This window comes from Gopherus flavomarginatus, chromosome 3 (genome assembly GCF_025201925.1).
Source record: "Gopherus flavomarginatus isolate rGopFla2 chromosome 3, rGopFla2.mat.asm, whole genome shotgun sequence".
Classification (NCBI taxonomy): domain Eukaryota; kingdom Metazoa; phylum Chordata; order Testudines; family Testudinidae; genus Gopherus; species Gopherus flavomarginatus.
In genome coordinates this window covers 232,744,489-232,763,691 of record NC_066619.1, presented here as the reverse complement: position 1 = coordinate 232,763,691, position 19,203 = coordinate 232,744,489, and the positions used below count along the sequence as shown (strand labels likewise).

Below are 19,203 nucleotides of genomic sequence, written 5' to 3'. Positions count from 1 at the left end.
AAGACAAAGGGAATGTTTTGTAATAGGTCTTTGAACAGTGAACTTTGCTAAGAAGCAGCACTTACAAATAGTAATATCATCAGTGCTCATCTTTATATTATTTAATACATAACGTAACTTATTTTCTTTCAGTTTTATTTGGCTATGCCACCACAGTTATCCCCCGAGTGTACACATACTATGCGTCAACTGCACTGTTTGCAATTTTTGGCATCCGAATGCTTCGGGAAGGCTTGAAAATGAGCCCAGATGAGGGTCAGGAGGAGCTGGAGGAAGTTCAAGCAGAAATCAAGAAAAAAGATGAAGAAGTAAGTCATAAAGTACCTAGAAGTGATGACTGATGGAACACTTAGGCCAGTTAGGTTGCCCAATTAAGGAAGAGCGTTGCTCAGCTGTATATATGTGTAATACGAGTCTGATGCAAAAAAATGTGTGGTTAACAATAACATGAAAACAGACAGAAATGCCCCTCTTCGCTATAGGACCACATAACAATGCCTCCTGCTAATTTCCTGGAGACCGTTTTAACAGCTGGCTGTAATTCTCAGCTATATGGCTGCATTTTTAGGTGGGAGAGAGAAGAGAACTGCCTCTTCATATTTCAGGCTTGAATTCTATGCATCTCTTTCACCTGGGGATTTACTAGCCAGAATGTTGACAGCTGCCATTGCTGCTGCTTTTATTTATAACATTTAGGTAGAGTAATACTGAAGCTAGCGTTGCTGCAGGTGTCCTTGTGGACATAACCTAAGCAGAATACTGCAGCTGTAAGGAATACAGTTAATACAATTTCATTTATTATTCTTGTCACTAATTTTACTGTCTTCCGCTCTCCTAGCTCAAGAGCCACCACTGTTTATCACCGTAATAATGCATTCAGTTTCTTCTCAGTATAATTAAAAATAGCATAACAGCTCATCATATATCACTTTCTAAAATAAACGATTTTTCTTGCTTTTGTTTCTGCCTACTTTGCACGTTTATAGTAGGAGCTAAATATTTGGATTGTCTAAATGTCTAGTTGTACAGCTTTGAGGTAGACAGTTACTTGGAGGAAAAGGGTAAGAGTAGATATGTAAATTGTAGGTAATCTTAAATATTCAACAGTTAAGTTTATAGTTCAAAGTCTGACTGTTCTGAGTATTAAATTATTGGGTTTACATTTGAGCAGTATTTGTATTGGGATATTTGGATAATATTTCAGTTCTTCTGAAGGGCTTCTTGTTTCCAGTTCCAGAGAACGAAACTATTAAATGGGCCAGGAGATGTGGAAACAGGGACAGGCACAAATATACCTCAGAAGAAGTGGCTGCATTTTATTTCTCCAATTTTTGTTCAAGCTTTTACTTTAACATTCGTAGCAGAATGGGGTGATCGCTCTCAATTGACAACAATAGTCCTGGCAGCAAGAGAGGTGAGTGTGATGGATACAAAATGTCCTCCTTTTGTCATGTTTTTTAATATTGGCAGCAGATGAGGTAGAGAGACAGATGGTGTAGCCTTCGTCAGCACATCAAATTCTCAGATTCTCCTTTGTAGAGTGTTAGATATGCTCCCAACATTAACTGGGTATATGGAGGCATGAATCTGAAGGCAGTGTGGTTATTTCTGTGCATCCTCAATACCTGAGGTGTTGCTGCTGTTACAGTCTTCCTCTAAAGATAGTTATATTGTTAACTGCATGGTTTGGGACTGCATGTCATTTCTGGAAAAAGCTGTTTTCTCTCCTCATCTGTACAGAATAAGAGATTGTCACTTTGTTCCATGCAATAACCATCATTTAAGAAACCTTTCTGAAAACGTCAGGCTAAGCAGATATTGCTATTAAAACTGTTTATAGCTTAAAAGAGGAACTTGTAATTTGATCAGTCCTCAAAACTATTAAAAGCTGATTGTTTCTTATAAGATAATGCATTTTGGATTCTATGTGTCACTATTAATTGTAAGCTGCTCTGAAAAACAAGCATTAAAATACTATTTATATTGATTGACATCAACAGTGCTGCTAAAGCAAGGAAGACACTGAAAAGGGGAATACACTTAAGCTTTTGGTGTGCTGGAAATGGAGGGGGAAGATAATCTTTCTGGATAGATGCATACATGCTGCATTTCTCTCTCATATATTACACACCCTTTTCTATTATATATTACAAACATTATGCTTCTAAAATCAAGCACTCAGAAAGTAGGAACTGCCACAAAAAACGTTGTGTGCAACCTTAATTTGATCTCTTTGTGCGTATGTGTTACGATAGTATTTACATTATTTTAGCTATATAATGCTAAGTTTAATCAGGTCTTGGGAAGTCTCAAGTTGGACACTCCAAATTAGTGGATACTTTTGACCTTATACACACTCTGCCTCATAGTTCCTCACCCCACAGAGGTGTTGCGAGGGTAAGTCAGTTCATGTTTGCAAATGACTCGGATACCGTAGTGATGAGTACGATAGAAAAGCAATGAGAAAATTAATAATTCTATCATCAGACCAGGGTTTGAATAGCATGGAGTGTTCAAATAGTATTTGAACAATGAGGAGAAAACAAAATATTGAGCAGCTGCTCATTAAGTGAACCCTATCAATTTCGAGAACTGAAAGAGGCAGGCATCCTGTGATCATGTAATTAGACTGATTATGTATGTAGTTACATAATAATGCATACGCACCAGGAAGCTGAATTAAGGTCTCTCGGGCAACCTGAAGTTTGGCATTCCTAACTTTTGAATGTTCAACTCTGGAACTTTTAATGTATTGCAAATGTCATTTTTATGTTCAATTTCCTGGGTTTTAAAAACAAACTGGAAAAAAAAAACAATTCCATCCTGTAGCATGACATTGACACCCACGTGGGTCGTCAGCAGGGTTGGAGCCTTCAGATCCTCCACACAAATCTCTGCCACTTCAGCTAGCAGAATAACTGATAGCAATAGTAGGTTGTCATCTTCTGTGTACCAGCACTTGCTGCATATGAAGCATATTTTGCCAGAGGGTTTCACAGTTTTGCTGACAGCACAGGACTGGTGAGACTCAGGAATTTTGGGTTCCATTTCTGTCTGTGGAGGGGAGTGTGCTGTAGCGAGCACAGTCCCTTCTGCCCATTCCTTCCCCCCCCCCCAGATGTGACCCCTTTTTGTCTTGTCCCCTCCAACCTTTCCCTGTCTTGTTTCTTCTGCACCCATGGCTCCTCATCCCAATCCAGTACTCCCTTGCCTAGCTCCCCCACTCTGGGCTCCCTGTCCCATGAGTTGTTTTCTACATCTTCATGGATCCTTGTCCTAGTCTCCTTGCCCAGCCAGTCCCAATTTACTCTCCTTCTGGGTCTGATGTTTCCCTGAATAGACTTTTTCTTCTCTTTGCTTTCTAGAGACCCTCCCCCATGCATTCCTTGTAGGGAAGAAGTATTGTCATTTCTTTTTCCTTCTGTTGAGAGTCTAACACCTTTCCTTCCTAGAGGAGGTACAAAAAGTTTCAAAAGTACAAACAACAACTAGGTACCCAGCTGCTGCTTTTGCCTTTTGAAGATTTCCACAAGTCATCTTTGGTGTTAAAACAGTCTAGGATTGTTAGTTATATCCCGACTACTGTAAGAAGGTAAGACAGAAGGAGAGGATACCTTGAGAAGCTGTGTAACACTTACCACCGTGTTTGTTCTTCTTCGAGTGCTTGCTCATATCCATTCCAAATAGGTGTGTGCGTGCTGCATGCACGTTCGTCGGAAGATTTTCTACCCTAGCAACACCCGTGGGTCGGCTGGGTGCCCCCTGGCGTGGCGCCACTGTGACACCGAATATATACCCCTGCCAACCTGTCCGCTCCTCAGTTCCTTCTTACTGCCCGTGTCGGTCGTTGGAACAGTGGCGCACGGCTTACGTGATCTCCACTTCCCTAGCTATTCACTCATTCTAGTTCTATTGTGTATATACTTCTAGTTAACACTTTTAATAACCTTTTGTAACCCTAGTTAGTGTATATAGTTCAGAGGGTTGGGGATTAGCCCCTTCCCCTCTCCCAGTGCCCAGGCCCATGCCTGGTTCACCGGGCTTCAAACCATGCTCGGCCTCCCGGCGGCCGATGCCAACGGGAGACCCCCCACGACTCCTGCCTGAAGTACCTGGGGGAATCCCATCTGACAGATAAGTGCCGGATTTGCAAGTCCTTTGCAAAGGACAAAGAAGGAGCGGGACTTTCGTCTAAAGCAGCTCCTAATGGAAGTGGCCCTCACTCCTCCGTTTTTGGCACCGAGCGCCGCACAGTCCGCGCCAGGGAGAAGTGCCTCGTCGGCACCGGAGAGTGCCGGCACTGCCAAGATGCCCCGGCACCAGCCGTCACCAGCCCGGCACCGCTCCCTCTCCCCGTGTGCCAAAAAGGCCAAAGCTCCTGCAGCTCCAATATCTACACCCCAGTCTGAGCAGCAGCCGAAACCGAGTCGCCTGACACCAACAACTGCCACAGCACCGGCAATCTCGGCACCGTTGGTTCCGGCCAGGCAAGAGCCGTCGAGTCCGGTGCATGAGAGCTCCCCGGCACACGCCGAGGTCGAGCTTATTGTTCCCAGCATGCCAGAGACCTTTTCGACATCGAGAGAACTCATTGCCCTAACGGAGCCCACCCTGTCCCAACCCCCGGCACCGCCAGTGCGGGTTATTGCGTCAGCAGGGAAGCTGGCCTTAGTCAGGCCACCTTCCATCGACGCCGCAGGCAGGCACCACTCGAGATCGAGGTCTCGCCACCGGTCCCAATCCCACCACCGGTCCCGATCTCGACGCCGCTTGCAGTCCTGTTACCGATCTCCTTCTCGGCACCGGTCGTACTCGCGGTACCGTTCAAGATCCCGCTCTTCAGACCGATACTCCAGACGGTGGTCCAGCTCCCGGCACTGTTCACGCCGCAACCACTCCCACCGTAGAGCTTCACGATCCCGGTCGACCTCCTGGCACCATGCCGGTCGCAGGTCCTAGTCAACCTCTCGGCACCGGTACGACTCCCAGTACCACTCTCCTGTGAGGCATGACGTTCGATACCCTACGCACAGGGCTCCTCCTCAAGTGCACTCTGCTCCGCCATAGCCATCACGGCACCCATCTGAGTCTCCGCATGCTGATAGCGTCGTATATGGAGATTCAGAAACGCAGAGCCGTGTCCTCCAGGAGCCTCAGGTCACGGAACAAGCGCCTCAGTGGTCCTTCTGGACGCTTTGGGCATATCACCAGGCCCAAGGCAAACCCACGGTTCCATCTTGTTCCGCCCCATCGGAACATCGGGCACCAGAGGCCACTGTTAGCCGCTCTCCTCCAGCGGGTACGGACGACTCGGCTCTTGCGCCGGATCCTCGTGTTCCAGGACCCTAATGCTCCTCCAGAAGAGGAGTCACTCAACGAGCCAACTGTGCTGGGTCTGTCGTCCTCCTCTTCGCCAGACGAGGCAGTAGCTGGTACTTCTACATTGGGCCCACCCCCGATTGACCTCCGAGCCCACCAGGACCTTCTCCGGCGAGTCGCCTTAAACATCAACCTTCAGGCGGAGGAGGTCCCGGAGGTGGAAGACCCGATCATAGACATACTGTCGGCGGATGCCCCAACTCGCCTGGCTCTGCCATTCATCCGTTCCATCCAGGCCATAGCACACACCATTTGGCAATCCCCGGCGTCTATCCCTCCCACGGCCAGAGGCGTGGAAAGGAAATACATGGTACCCTCTAAAGGGTATGAATACTTATATACCCATCCTCCTCCATGCTCTCTGGTCGTTCAATCTGTAAATGAGAGAGCGCGCCATGGCCAGCAAGCCCCTGCCCCAAAATCACGGGAGGCTAGAAGGATGGATCTACTGGGGCGTAAAGTTTACTCCGCTGGAGGCCTCCAACTGCGGGTGGCTAACCAACTGGCTCTGCTCAGCAGGTATAATTATAATACCTGGCAATCGGTGGGTAAGTTCGCTGAACTGGTCTCACAGGACTCCTGCCCGGAATTCCAAGCCCGGAATTCCAAGCCCTTCTGGAGGAAGGGAAGAAAGTGGCACGAACTTCTCTGCAGGCCTCACTCAACACTGCTGATTCGGTGGCCAGAACCATGGCCTTGGGGATTACAATGCGGAGAATATCGTGGTTGCAGGTATCAGGCCTGCTTCCTGAACTGCAACACTATTCAGGACCTTCCTTTTGATGGACAGGGCCTTTTCTCTCAGAAAATGGACCCTAGACTCCAGAGTCTCAAAGACAATCGTGTCATCATGCGTTCCCTCGGGATGCATACTCCGCAGACCCAACGGAGGTCCTTCCGTACCCGGCTTCAATACCCTTATCCCCCGCCCAGACCACGTCAAGACTTTGGCAGGAGGCGTGGTCGCGGGAACTGCAGACGGTAATTGGGTTCCCAAAGGGGCCAGAATAACGGTCCCTCCAAACCATCAGAGGGACCAAAACTGAACTTTTGAAGGTGCGCCCAAGAGTAGAGCACCAGTCCTTCCCCTGGATCCTCTTCAGTTTTCCAACCGCCTTTCCTCCTTCCTTCCTGCGTGGGCCCAATTAACCTCAGACCGTTGGATCCTACGCATGGTGGAATTTGGATACCACCTCCAATTTATTTCGCTCCCACCCTCCCTCCCCGTCCCTCTTCAGGGACCCCTTTCATGAGCAATTCCTCTGGCAAGAGGTTCGTACCCTCTTCTCCATCGGAGCTATAGAGGAGGTACCGGAGGAGTTCAGGGGCAAGGGGTTTTACTCCCAATATTTCCTAATCCCCAAAGCGAAAGGGGGTCTCCGACCCATCCTGGACCTACGCGGTCTCAAGGTCTTTCTGAAGAAGTTGAAGTTCCGCATGGTGTCCCTGGGGACCATCATCCCATCCTTGGATCCCGGAGACTGGTATGCTGCTCTAGACATGAAGGACGCATACTTTCACATCGCCATTTACCCTCTGCACAGACGGTACCTGTGGTTTATGGTGCACAACCAACATTTTCAATTTGCAGTCCTCCCTTTTGGTCTCTCTACCACCCCACACGTGTTTACAAAGTGCATGGCTGTAGTGGCTGCCTTCCTCCGCTGTCGACGTATACACATCTTTCCTTACCTAGACCACTGGCTTATTCGCGGGACCTCCGAGGTTCAAGTCACCAGGCATGTTGCTATCGTCGCGGACCTATTCGAGCAGTTGGGCCTGATGATCAATCTAGAGAAGTCTACTCTAGTGCCCACTCAAAGAATAGAATTCATCGGGGCCGTTCTAGACTCCACACTCGCAACAGCCTGTCTTCCACTACCCCGGTTTCGGGCACTAGTTTTGGTCATAGAAAGCCTCCAAACTTTTCCGACGACCTCAGCCTGCACCCGCCTCAGCCTTCTCAGTCACATGGCCGCGTGCACTTTTGTAACCAAGCATGCCAAACTACGCCTGCATCCTCTTCAAACCTAGCTCGCCTCAGTTTACCGCGCAGGCAGGGACGCTATAGACACGATAGTCACCGTTCCTCAGAGCGTCTTAGGCTCCCTCAACTGGTGGCTAACACCTTCCCTGGTGTGTGCAGGGATGCCATTCCAACCAAGACAGCCCTCAGTGTCCCTAACGACGGACGCGTCGTCTCTCGGCTGGGGGGCACACCTAGGCCATCGTCGCACGCAAGGCCTCTGGTCATCTCAAGAACTAGTGTTGCACATAAACGTCCGCGAGCTGAGAGCAGTTCGCCTCGCATGCCAGACGTTCCAACATCATCTGCAAGGCCGTTGTTCTAGTACTCACGGACAACACAACAGCAATGCACTACATAAACAAACAGGCAGGGACTCAATCCTCCCCCCTTTGTCAGGAGGCGATCCAACTGTGGGACTTTGGCATAGCCCACTCTATAGACCTTGTAGCGTCCTTCCTCCTAGGGGTCCGGAACACTCTGGCAGACCACCTCAGCAGATCCTTTCTCTCCCACGAGTGGTCACTCCGCCCGGACATTGTACATTCCATCTTCCAGAAGTGGGGCTTTCCCCACATAGACCTATTCGCTTCCCGCAACAACAGGAAGTGTCAGAGGTTTTGTTCCTTCTAGGGTCTTGCCCCGGGCTCAATATCGGACGCCTTCCTAATCTCTTGGGCGAACCATCTGCTTTACACCTTTCCACCTTTTCCGAAGGTTCACAGGGTTCTTGTAAAGCTTCGCAGGGATAGGGCTCGGCTGATCCTGATTGCCCCTGTGTGGCCCCACAACACTGGTACACCACGTTGCTGGACCACTCGATAGCCAACCCAATCCCCCTACCCCTTCTCCATCCAGACCTACAATCCCTCCATCTAACAGCGTGGTTCCTGCATGGTTGACCCAATCGGAGTTACGATGCTCTGCCCTGGTGCAAGAGATACTTCTGGGTAGCAGGAAACCTTTTACGCAGTCTGCTTACTTAGCCAAGTGGAAACGGTTTTCCTGCCGGTGTCACTCGCAGAATGTTGCCTCTGCGGAGGTTCCTATCCCTACTATTTTGGACTACCTCTGGTACCTAAAACAACAAGGCCTCGCTATCTCATCTCTACGAGTGCACTTGGCGGCTATTTCTACTTTCTACCCTGGAGAAGGTACTTACTCTGTCTTCTCCCACCCTATGGTCTCGAGGTTCCTCAAAGGCCTGGAGCATCTATACCCCTTAGTACGATGCCCTGCCCCTTCCTGGGACCTCAGTTTAGTTCTGACAAGACTTACGCTCCCCCGTTCGAGCCACTGGCAACCTGCTCACTCCTATATTTATCATGGAAAACAGCCTTCCTTGTAGCCATTACATAGGCTAGGAGAGTCTCTGAGCTTTGGGCTCTGATGGTGGACCCGCCATACACGGTATTCCACAAGCACAAGGTGCAGCTACGCCCACATCTGGCGTTCCTCCCTAAAGTAGTCTCGGCTTTTCATCTCAACCAGGACATATTCCTACAGGTCTTCTTTCCAAAACCTCATACATCTCGTAGGGAGCAGCAGTTACATTCGCTCGACGTCCATAGGGCGCTTGCCTTCTGTATTGACCGTGCAAAGCCCTTCCGCAAAACTCCCCAACTCTTTGTTGCAGTGGCGGACCGGATAAAAGGTCAGCCCGTCTCTTCTCAGAGGATTTCGTCCTGGATAACTGCGTGCATCCGCACTTGCTATGAGCTAGCTCATACCTCTCCGGGTCATATTACCTCACATTCTACCAGGGCCCAGGCCTCGTTGGCCGCCTTCTTAGCTCGAGTACCTATTCAGGAGATATGTCGAGCAGCTACGTGGTCTTCAGTACACACCTTTACTTCTCATTATGGCCTGGTGCAGCAGTTCAGAGACGATGCAGCCTTCAGCTTGGCAGTTCTGCATTCTGCAGTTTCTCACTCCGACCCCACCGCCTAGGTAAGGCTTGGGGTTCACCTGCTTGGAATGGATATGAGCAAGCACTCGAAGAAGAAAAGACGGTTACTCAGCTTTGTAACTGTTGTTCTTTGAGATGTGTTGCTCATATCCATTCCAAAACCTGCCCTCCTTCCCCACTGTCAGAGTAGCCGGCAAGAAGGAACTGAGGAGTAGACGGGTCGGCAGGGGTATATATTCGGTGTCATAGCGGTGCCACACCAGGGGGCGGCCAGCCGACCCACCAGGTGTTGCTAGGGTAGAAAATCTTCCGACGAATGTGCACGCGGCGCGCGCACACCTAACTTGGAATGGATACGAGCAACACATCTCGAAGAACAGCAGTTGCAAAGGTGAGTAACCGTCTTTTCTCTATAGCAGAGCAATTGTCTCTTGTTTTTTATTTACCCTTCCGTAACTTTTAACAAAAATAGCAACTCTAAAGCCTTCAGCTTTGTAAAGTGGTTTGTAGGTAAATCTTAGCTATCCATTAAGTATTGGATAAGTAAATATATGCAGTTGAAAACTTCATCCAGTGCTGTTACAGTTGTGACTGCTGGTAAACCTAGAATAGAATAACAGTTTCCATCTAGGCTAAAATTTGGTACCTATATTTCCAGTCCTAGTTCCTCTGATTTCGTAGTTCTTTGGGTGGCCTTTTTAGCGAAGGTGCATTGGCCTCATGGACCTTGACAGAATACTTCTGGTAACTAGCATGTGCTCTGACTACCAAAAGGTCCTCTTTACAGTTTGACATTTAACTTTTGAGTGAGTGTTCTTCTAACTGTGTAGTTTTGCTTTGCCTCCACCCTAGAGGTGGCTGCTTTTCAGTGGTAGGTAAACAAAGTGAATCCTAGGTCTGTGTTATGGCACTTTTCAACCATCTTTAAGTAGTTTAATAGGTTGCTCCTGATTTGTCAGATTTTAAGTCTCTTTCTGTTGTGATTGTTCCTCAGTGTTGCAGGAAACAACTGCTATTAGGCCATGCAAAACCCCTCAGAAGGGTTGGTGATATTCTCTGGGGGTTACCTTGCCTTGCAGCAAACTAGGAAAGCATAATTTTTCCCTGGTAAACTGCTGTTTGAGCCTTGTAGGTTTTCAACTGTGCTAATGTTGATCTTGTGTGTTTGCATAGGATCCCTATGGTGTGGCAGTGGGAGGAACAGTAGGACACTGTCTATGCACTGGGTTAGCAGTTATTGGAGGAAGGATGATAGCACAAAAAATTTCTGTTAGGACTGGTAAGTGAAATCTCATTCTAACTGGAAAAAAGCAATACTCAGTGCAACAATAGCTGGCTTCAGTGACCATCAGAACGAAAATGATGGTATGTGCACTTGACGTGCAGTTAAAGGAGGGATTTTTAATGCTAAAGAAGGTATGTGAAGGAGCTTAAAATGGTGTGTTTGTTAATTTTTGATTGTCACACTGCCAAACTCACTAGAGGCTTTTATAGCTGCCTTTAGCACTTGTCACTTCCACCTCCCACCCTTCCTGTGAGGACTTGATCCTCTGCCCTTCATATCAGTGCACTGCTGCAGAGGAGAGCCCTCAAGGTATGTCTGCCCCGCACACTTCTTCCAGCGGCTGGTAGAGTACGTACATGTTGTGTCCCGTCCCCTCCCCCCCGCGTGGGTATATGTAGCACTGCAGAGGGCGAAGCATGGCTTAGGGGAGTAAAGTGAAGGCACGCTTGAACCATGCATTGTTCTCTACTCACCCAAGCAGCGCCTCGCCCATCTATGCTGCTATTTCACACTGCCTCCCTGTTGCCAGAGTCTGTCCCCAGCATGTGGAGCTACACAGCACAGTGTGGACACAGGCTGCTTTTCACGTAGCATGTAGCGATGCATAGCCTACATCCACCGCAAGTAGAACCAGCCAAGCTAAGATTGTGTGTTCCTTGTAATTTAGTGCTGGTTGGTGCTATGGAGGAGCTTAGTCCAGGAGCTCAATCATCATCATGTTTCATAACGTAGCAAGTCTTTTCTTACTGTGATTTGAGTTTCAGGTGGGTACTGAATTCCAATATTGGGTTTAAAAGTAAATTAAGATGAGGCACATAATTTAGCTCCTGGGGTATGGTGGTGGAAGAAAATCTTAAGCATCTAAGAAACGCAAAGTATGCTGTCTGGCAGACAGCAGCAGGGATTCTGCCCTATAGGAGTTTAGGCTAGGTCTTTCAAAGGAGAGGGATTAAGGGGGTTAGGCTATCAGAAAATCCCAGTTGTCTCAACCTTTTTTAGAGCTATTGTACATGCGGAACAACTGCTTTTCAGGGTATCTGCTATGCATAGCGGGTGTTTTTATAATATTCTGACTAACAGGGATACGCCCATCTTGGAGGCAGGCCACAGCTTGTCCAAATATAATAGTCTTATTTTCTTGCCCCCAGAAAAGGTACAAGACACATCAAGAAAATTCATTTCTGCAGCAATAGCGTGCATGCATTTTAAAAGTAAATACTGTTCATGAAACTTAGATAGTCCCCTGATTATACTGGCCAAGGAAATGTTAGTATCTCATCAGCAAATAGTTTTTTAAGATGTTGCTGAGAAGCATCATGATACAATTTCTCTGGTCACTGGAGGTGGAGTTGTAATGTTTCTAAAGTCAGATTTTCACACTCTGGAGAATTATGCTAGCAGTACTCATCAACATTTGCTCTTTGTGACTGCACCTTTGCCTTAATGTAGAGTAAAGTAGGTTTTGTTTTCTTTCTTTTGTCAGCCAAAACTTCCCAATTCCGGGGGAGCAGGGTGCATTTTATTCTGGTTTATGTGTAATAGAGTTAAAACCAAGTTTCATTTTAAGGGTCAAAATTGATCCTTATTTACATCTGTGCAGCTAGCCAGGAGGATGACAATAGACACACCTTGGCAGGGTGCTGCATGAGCCAGAAATAACTTCCAGTGCAGGCAATTTAAGTAACCTCTGAACTGTGCATGTTAGTGTGGAAGTCAAGTCCATGAAAATGGGCACCTCATGAGGCATGGTAGAAGTGCATTTAACTTGTTTTAAAACTATTTTTACCTGTACAACATCTAACTGTTTTTTCTTTTTTTGTCTTTCAGTGACAATCATAGGAGGCATTGTTTTCTTGGCATTTGCATTTTCTGCACTATTTATAAGCCCGGAGTCTGGTTTTTAACAAGGTTTTTTTTTTCATTGTCTTTAAAGAGCAAGGATTGGGAGGAACACGCTTGTCCTTGTGTGTTGCTGTATATAATGTACAGGTATTGTTGCTAAACAAGCACTGAAAATGAGATACTGCACTTCTATAGCAATGATTTGTGAGTTTGGCACATTCATGGACCTTGTGCCATGAAGATCTGCTTCCTGTCTGGTTTGCAAGGTGTATTTAAGTGGTGGTTGGGTGCCTCACAGGATTTGAGTGGCTTTCTTGCTTGCTGAACCTGATCAGATGGCTTTTGAGGATCTGCATCCACAAACATGAGGCTTCCTTCCTCTATTCCACATGATCACTATTGCTGTCTGTTCTAAAGCTTATCCATCTGGCTAAATGAGCAGCCACCTTGCCAACAGGCATTATGATGTTACAAATTTCCCAATAGTAAACATGAGGGAAAAAATCATTGACTTTCACACTTCACTTCCAGGATACCCTGGTAGCCTAAGAAACCTGAGGGCAGCTCCTATGCCATTAAGTGACTGAGCCACCTATTGAAATGTTCAGAATTAATTTTAAAAAGCAAATATCTTAATCAGGGGTCTTTGGTATGAAGTCAACAAAAGTGCTGACTCACGATGTACTGTTTTCAACAACAGACAATCTGGCTAGATCTGATTTTCTTTATTTAACCAGTTCTTTTTTGTATTAAGTTGAAAACTTATAAATATACATCATAGTAATAAAATGGTCAATATTTGACAATGCTGCATTCCCAAATTTGAACAATAATGCAATTCTTACAGATTAAGTGGTGTTCATATTTTCTTTAATAGTGTAATGGGGGAATGTAAATAAAACAGTGGTGTCTCCATTTTAGTTCTCTTTTGATGGTGGTTCATTTAATTCCCTTAGCAGAGAGCAAGGTAATGGCTTCTTGCGTGCACTGAGGGAGAGGCTCGCTTCTTATCCAGGTACAGTTGAAAAGGGAAGCTATGTGGATTTTTGTGGCTGGAGTGATAAGATGTCATGATAACTTTGCACAGCTTCATTACCGGAATATATCTGTGAGCACTCTGCCAATGTGGAGTTGGTTTCTGAATTCACACCAGGAGCATGGCGTATAATGCAGTGTTTTAAGCTGACATACATGAAGTAGCAGACTTCTGTAAAGTGCAATCCATGATAGTTGACTTGAGCAGGTGCCCTAGGACCAGGGCTGAAAGTTGGTACGGGCCGGTACCTGTTCCGACCCATACCCAGCCCACATTAAAATGCTGCTGCGGCAGTGCTTTAATGTCGCTGCCCCTTCTCTCTCGCCCCCCCCCCCCCCCCCCCCCCCACTCGATGGCCCTACTGGTAGGGTCTGTACCAGCAGGGCCGCTGAAAGGGGAGGCAAAAGGGGCAGGAACATTAAAGCACTGCCATGGCAGCTCTTTAACGTTCCTGTGTCCTCCCTCCCCCCATAGGCGCCTTGCAGTGCTTTAATGTCCCTGCCCTGTTGGGCCCCCCTCTGCAGCCTCTGACGGGCGGGGGCAAAGGGAGCAGTTGCCCTGGAGACGGCGATTTAAAAGGGCCCAGGGTTGTGGACGCTGCTGCCACTAGCACAGCATCAGCGTCCGGAGCCCCAGGTGGCGCAGACCAGATGGCCTGAAAGGGCTGGTTAGGGGATGCTGACCTCCCAGCCCCGTCCCTTCTGGGGGCCCCCAACCTGTACCAGTAAGTGGCCTAACTTACTGCCACCCCTGCCTAGGACAAATATAAATACTGAGTCTGACAAAGTGAAGACCTGAATAGTTGTAGGCTTGAAGTGTGACTTTCACAAACACTTGAACTTGAAACTTCTTGGGGCAGGCAAAACTTGACCAAAAAAGCAATTGTCTAGATGCCCTCGGATTATAGTATGTTATTTACCAAATGAACTGGACCTTTAACTGTAGTAATAGCCTTCCCACCCAGCACTACATCCTTACTCAAAGATGTTCCTTCATATAACCCCCAACAACAAAAACCTAAATGCACCCCTCTGAAGTGCCTCTTAGAAAGATTAGTTGAACAACAAACTGCATGTATACTAAAGTAAATGTTAAAGTGGGTTACACAACATCAAGCTTTCCAGAAAAATGAACCTGGGCATATTTTCTTTGGATTAAGTTGCCTTTTAATGTTTCTGAACATCTGTGTAAAGTTATGAAAATAAAGTGAAGCAAACGACTGTCTTTCAGCCTCCCATTCTCAATTCCCTACTAATTGCACTAGAGTTTCCAGATCAAGACCTATTGCTACTTCAGAAGGGTTCTGGTGGTGACTTCAGCATCACAGATGGGGAATCTGAATAGCTGGTGGCTCTTTAAATTTAAAGTCCTGAGGCTGCCCACAACTGAGTCCCAGTGTGACTTTCAACTAAGTGTTTCCTCGCATACATGCGCACCAGGGTCTAGTAACAGTCCCACAGCTGTGACCTGACCATACCTAGAGCTTGGGCCCCTGCACAAAAAGACAGCTGAGCTACCATTGGGGGGAATTGTCAGTAATTTAGAGGAGTTAAGAGCTTGAAGCCAGCTCTCCCATAGCTAAAGTGAGTGCCCTACCTCATGGGCCGTTGCCTATAAGGGAGCGTATCTCATTTTTCCAGCTAATTGCAGGAGAAGAATGTGCATGGCTGAAAAGCCAGAGCAGCAGGTGACATTTCCCTTTGGGCCCTCAGTGAAGTGCCTAGCGGTGCAACTCCCATTAAACTAAGTGCCTAAATACTTTTGAGGAGCTAGGCCTGCCCCTTTGCTCTGCATTTTGCTCCTGTTTAGCTGGCTGGCTTCTGAGAATCCCTTTCGTAGGGCTTACCTTCATGTACAGTGCTATAGCTGTACCAGTGTTGCTGTAGTGAAGACACTTCTCCTGTCAGTGTAGTTAGCTACTGCCTCTAGAGGTGGATTGTATCCATGGGAGAAGCTCTGCCATTAATGTAGTACTGCCCACAGTGGGGGTTAGGTTGGCATGACTCTGTCACTTGGGTGTGAATTTTTGCCACCCATTGAGCAATGTAGTTATACTGATGTAATTCTGTAGTATAGAGCTGGCTTCATACAATGGAGGGTGAGCCTGAGTGCCTAAATTAGGGCTGAGAACCTTTGGGCAGCAAGCTACTTATGAGTTGGGTGACTTTAGTGTACTCTACACTAAGGGCTAATGGCAGTGGCTCAGTTGGAGCTAATTCACAATGGGAGAGGACCACCCACCCAGTCTCATCTACAGCGATGCCCATACCACCAGCTGTGAATTTTTTCCTGTGTTTCATAACTGCGCCAAACTCTTAAGCCTCAGTGCAAAACCCCAAATGAAGACCTGAGGTAAGGGAGGGAGTATCTTAAGCTATGTGTAAAGCAGACAGTCACATTTCAAAAAATGCCCAGGTTAAATTATCTTTTCAGTTTTCAGCCCCAGCTGCTGTCCAGTGTGTGACATGCAGAACAGGGGTAAAAGCAGCCATGTGCTGTGGAACTGGAGCTTAGCACTGCATGGACCCTTTTCCATGGTGGAAAACGTTCTGATACAGTGAGGAACAAGAACTGGAGGGAGCTGATGCAAGTGTAACGTTTCTTGTGAGTACGTCTATGCTTTCATTTGCCCTGTAAAGCTAGGTCTATGTACTGTGCTGGGACTGTGCAGCAGGTGAAATATACAAAGGAATGCAAGGGTGAAATACCTTCCCCCCTGTTAGAGAGACAAAGTGAATGAGACAAGGTTTCAATCTACAACAGAAGTGGGTCCAATAAAAGCTAGTATCTCACCCGCCTTCTGTAATATAGTGAGGCCCATACAGCTATACCACTGCATTTCCCCATATTGTCATTTTACAGATGTTCAAACTGCATAACACTACAACTCTTAGGGAGTACCTTACCTGTATTATAAAACTGAGCCACTGTTGATGTGGCAGTATGTGGTTCATCTGAGCAGGATAGTGGAACAGTGCTGCAGTGTGGAGGCACAGAACACACTTTGGGCTAGATTCATAAAGGGACTTCAGACATTAAAGCTATGTCAAAACACCTATGAAAAATTACTGGGATATAAACCTTGATTAGGTGCATATATGGCTGGGAAGAAATAGGATTAATAAAAGCCTGCTGAGCAGGGAGATACTGGAGCTGGCCATGGTGTAACCCACAGGCTGCCTAGGTGTTGTGTTCTGTCCCCTCGAGATCACTTAGAGCTTAAGGTCTCTGCTCTACAGTCTTAGCTAAACAGCCATATGGCTTTTAGCTCATGCACTAAGTTCCAGAAGTCCATTTCAATCCCAACCACTGAAGACCAGGGTCTGGGGGTGTTACAGTGGCAGTGAATGATGAGAGGTGTGTGTCCTACAACCAACCCCTCTTCTGCAGTCCAGACTGGAAGGAGGCACCTATCTCTGCTTGCAACCCTGAGCCAGGCACTTAAGCCATTTCTTGTAAGACCCACCAGAGTCAGAACAGGTGGCAGTGGCTGGGTCTCACCCTTTTCTAACCCAGCCTCTTGGAGACCCACCTGCACTGGGGATAAATAATTAGAAAGTCACTGAGTTAGGGAAAAATGAGTGAGTGGCTCAGGTGGTGGGTATGGCACTCAAGTCAGAGGTCCGGATCTAGACCTACTGCTCCAGCAACTATCTATACACTCTGGGAATAGTTTTTACTTCCATCCTAAAACCTCTGCTGAACGTTCCCATGGGATATCAGCCACTAGCTCAGCAGTTCTCAAACTGAGGATCATGATGGCAAAGCGGACAACAACCCCATTTTAATCAGGACTGGTGTTAGATTGGCTGGGGCCCAGGGACAAAGCTGAAGCCTCAGTGCCCTGGGTGGCGGGGCTCAGGCTTCAGCTTCAGCCCTGGGTGGCGGGGCTAAGGGAACAGATGGTGAGGCTCAGGCTTTGGTCCTGCTTCCTGGGGCTGTGCGGTAATTTTAGTGGTCAGAAGGAGGTTACGGTGCAATGAAGTTTGAGAACTGAGTTTTGCCCTTCTCCATGCTTGACTGAGGCTGCAGTGAAGACTCTGGCACTTTATTAGGAAGGGTATGTAAAATCTGTATGGTAAAAGAGTCAGTTCATAACACATATTGATTGCTACTGCCCCCCACTGTTTATGAACACAATAATATTTCTAATTGATGTGTTTACTCCCTGAGCTGTTTTCTTTTACAGTTGTGGCTTTTAAACATCTAATAAACTCTTCTTAAATTCACAGTTTTCATTTTCATCTTTCTGCCCAATTGCTTCCTCCCACTAATTGTGCATATAGTTTTCCTCAGCTCTGTTGCAACACCAAGGATCTACATTACTGGTTGGAATTGTCCTCCCTGCCCCTAGGGCATTGGTCACCAACCCATTGATCCTAGGGACTCCCCCCGCCATTCCCAGAAACAGCCAGCATGCCCCTGTGGGAAGATTTGGATGGGGAGGAGGGGGCCTAGGTGTCTACACCCTGCTCCTGACTGCAAGCACTGCCCCCACAGCTCCCATTTGCCAGGAAGAGGGAGCTGTGGACAATGGGAGCTGTGTGGCAGTGCCACGTGCCTTCGCCTCCAGGTCCACGAGCAGCATGGCCACATAGTGCGCTACTGGCTGGCGGGGTGGGGGGTATGGGGGTGTGTGGCTCAGCTCATGATGGGGCGAAGGTGTCGATGTGCCTGAGTGGGACAGGTACAGGCACGAAGCCTACATTAGCCCCACTGCTCTGCTAACGAGAAGCTGCTGGAGGTGGGGGGTGCCCCAACCTCCAGCCCTGACCACCCCCAGAGGCAGCATCCCACACCCCCTCCTGCACCCCAATACTCTGCCCCAGGCTCAACCCGCAGCCCCCTCCCAGTGAAGTCCTTGGCCCCAGCCCAGAGCCCCCCTCCCAAAAAAACCCCTGCCCCAGCCCGGTTAAAGTGAGTGACAGACTAGGGGGAGGGGGAGGTCTCAGGGAAGGAGTAGGGTAGCTCCTAGGTTGCCCTTAAATTCAAGAAGTGCTCTTGGATGTAGAAAGGTTGGAGATCACTGGGGAACCACCACTTACAGTGATTAATTCATCTTTATCCACTATTAGGTCCAAACGTTACCTGTCATTGGCTGCAGTATCTTGTGTTATAAACTTGTGTATACTTTTTAGAAACTCATATTTTACCTGTCTGCCTCCCAATTGAAGCCCCCACACCACAATTTTTCTTTCCATACAATTCAGCCAAGTACAACTCTTCTGGTTCTCTGACTCTTCTGGGTTAGCACATTGGTCTCTGGGCCTTTAAGAGCCTGCAGTTCTGAGTGATTAATAAATATAAACCAGCTAATGGTGTTTCCCTTCCCCACACCTGTCACCTACTTTCTCCTTCCTAAGTGGTTATAACTCCTGCTTTTAACATTGCAATCACACAAATCACCACAGCAGGTTTCAGTAATGGCAGTTGTATTCCTCCTTATCCAAAAGTGTCCAGTTCCTCTTATGACCCAGGCTCCTAGTATTGGGTAATAAGAAATGGAATATCTTATTGAAAACAAGAGCGTCCGAAGCCTGAGCTCTCAAGGTGACCTGTGCCTTCCATCTGCCCCTCCATGGTTACCACGCCCCTCCCCCCTCAAATTAGCCAGTTGCCAGCTAACCTTTTGATCTGTTTCCCTAATGATTAAAGCTACAATTTAATCACAGGTATTTTTAGTAAATGGACAGGTCACAGGCAAGAAAGAAAATATCACAGCCTGT

At 47.4% G+C, this 19,203-nt stretch overlaps 1 protein-coding gene across 1 annotated transcript; it reads left to right on the top strand.

Annotated features, from left to right (window-relative positions):
- The first annotated feature begins 122 nt into the window (after nt 1–122).
- Nucleotides 123–13,361, top strand: TMEM165 (transmembrane protein 165). The gene is made up of 4 exons (XM_050948133.1): nt 123–308; nt 1,232–1,414; nt 10,488–10,593; nt 12,427–13,361. The coding sequence occupies exons 1-4, from the start codon at nt 219–221 to the stop codon at nt 12,501–12,503; spliced, it is 456 nt and encodes a 151-aa protein (XP_050804090.1). The 5' UTR covers nt 123–218; the 3' UTR covers nt 12,504–13,361.
- The last annotated feature ends 5,842 nt before the right edge of the window (nt 13,362–19,203 follow it).

What these genes read in the sequence shown, in the direction of transcription:
- TMEM165 (XM_050948133.1), top strand. Translation starts at nt 219, where the DNA reads ATGCTTCGGGAAGGCTTGAAAATGAGCCCAGATGAGGGTCAGGAGGAG. An exon ending in TCAAGAAAAAAGATGAAGAA is followed by an intron (nt 309 to 1,231) that starts GTAAGTCATAAA and finishes TCTTGTTTCCAG; the next exon opens with TTCCAGAGAACGAAACTATT. An exon ending in AAAAATTTCTGTTAGGACTG is followed by an intron (nt 10,594 to 12,426) that starts GTAAGTGAAATC and finishes TTTGTCTTTCAG; the next exon opens with TGACAATCATAGGAGGCATT.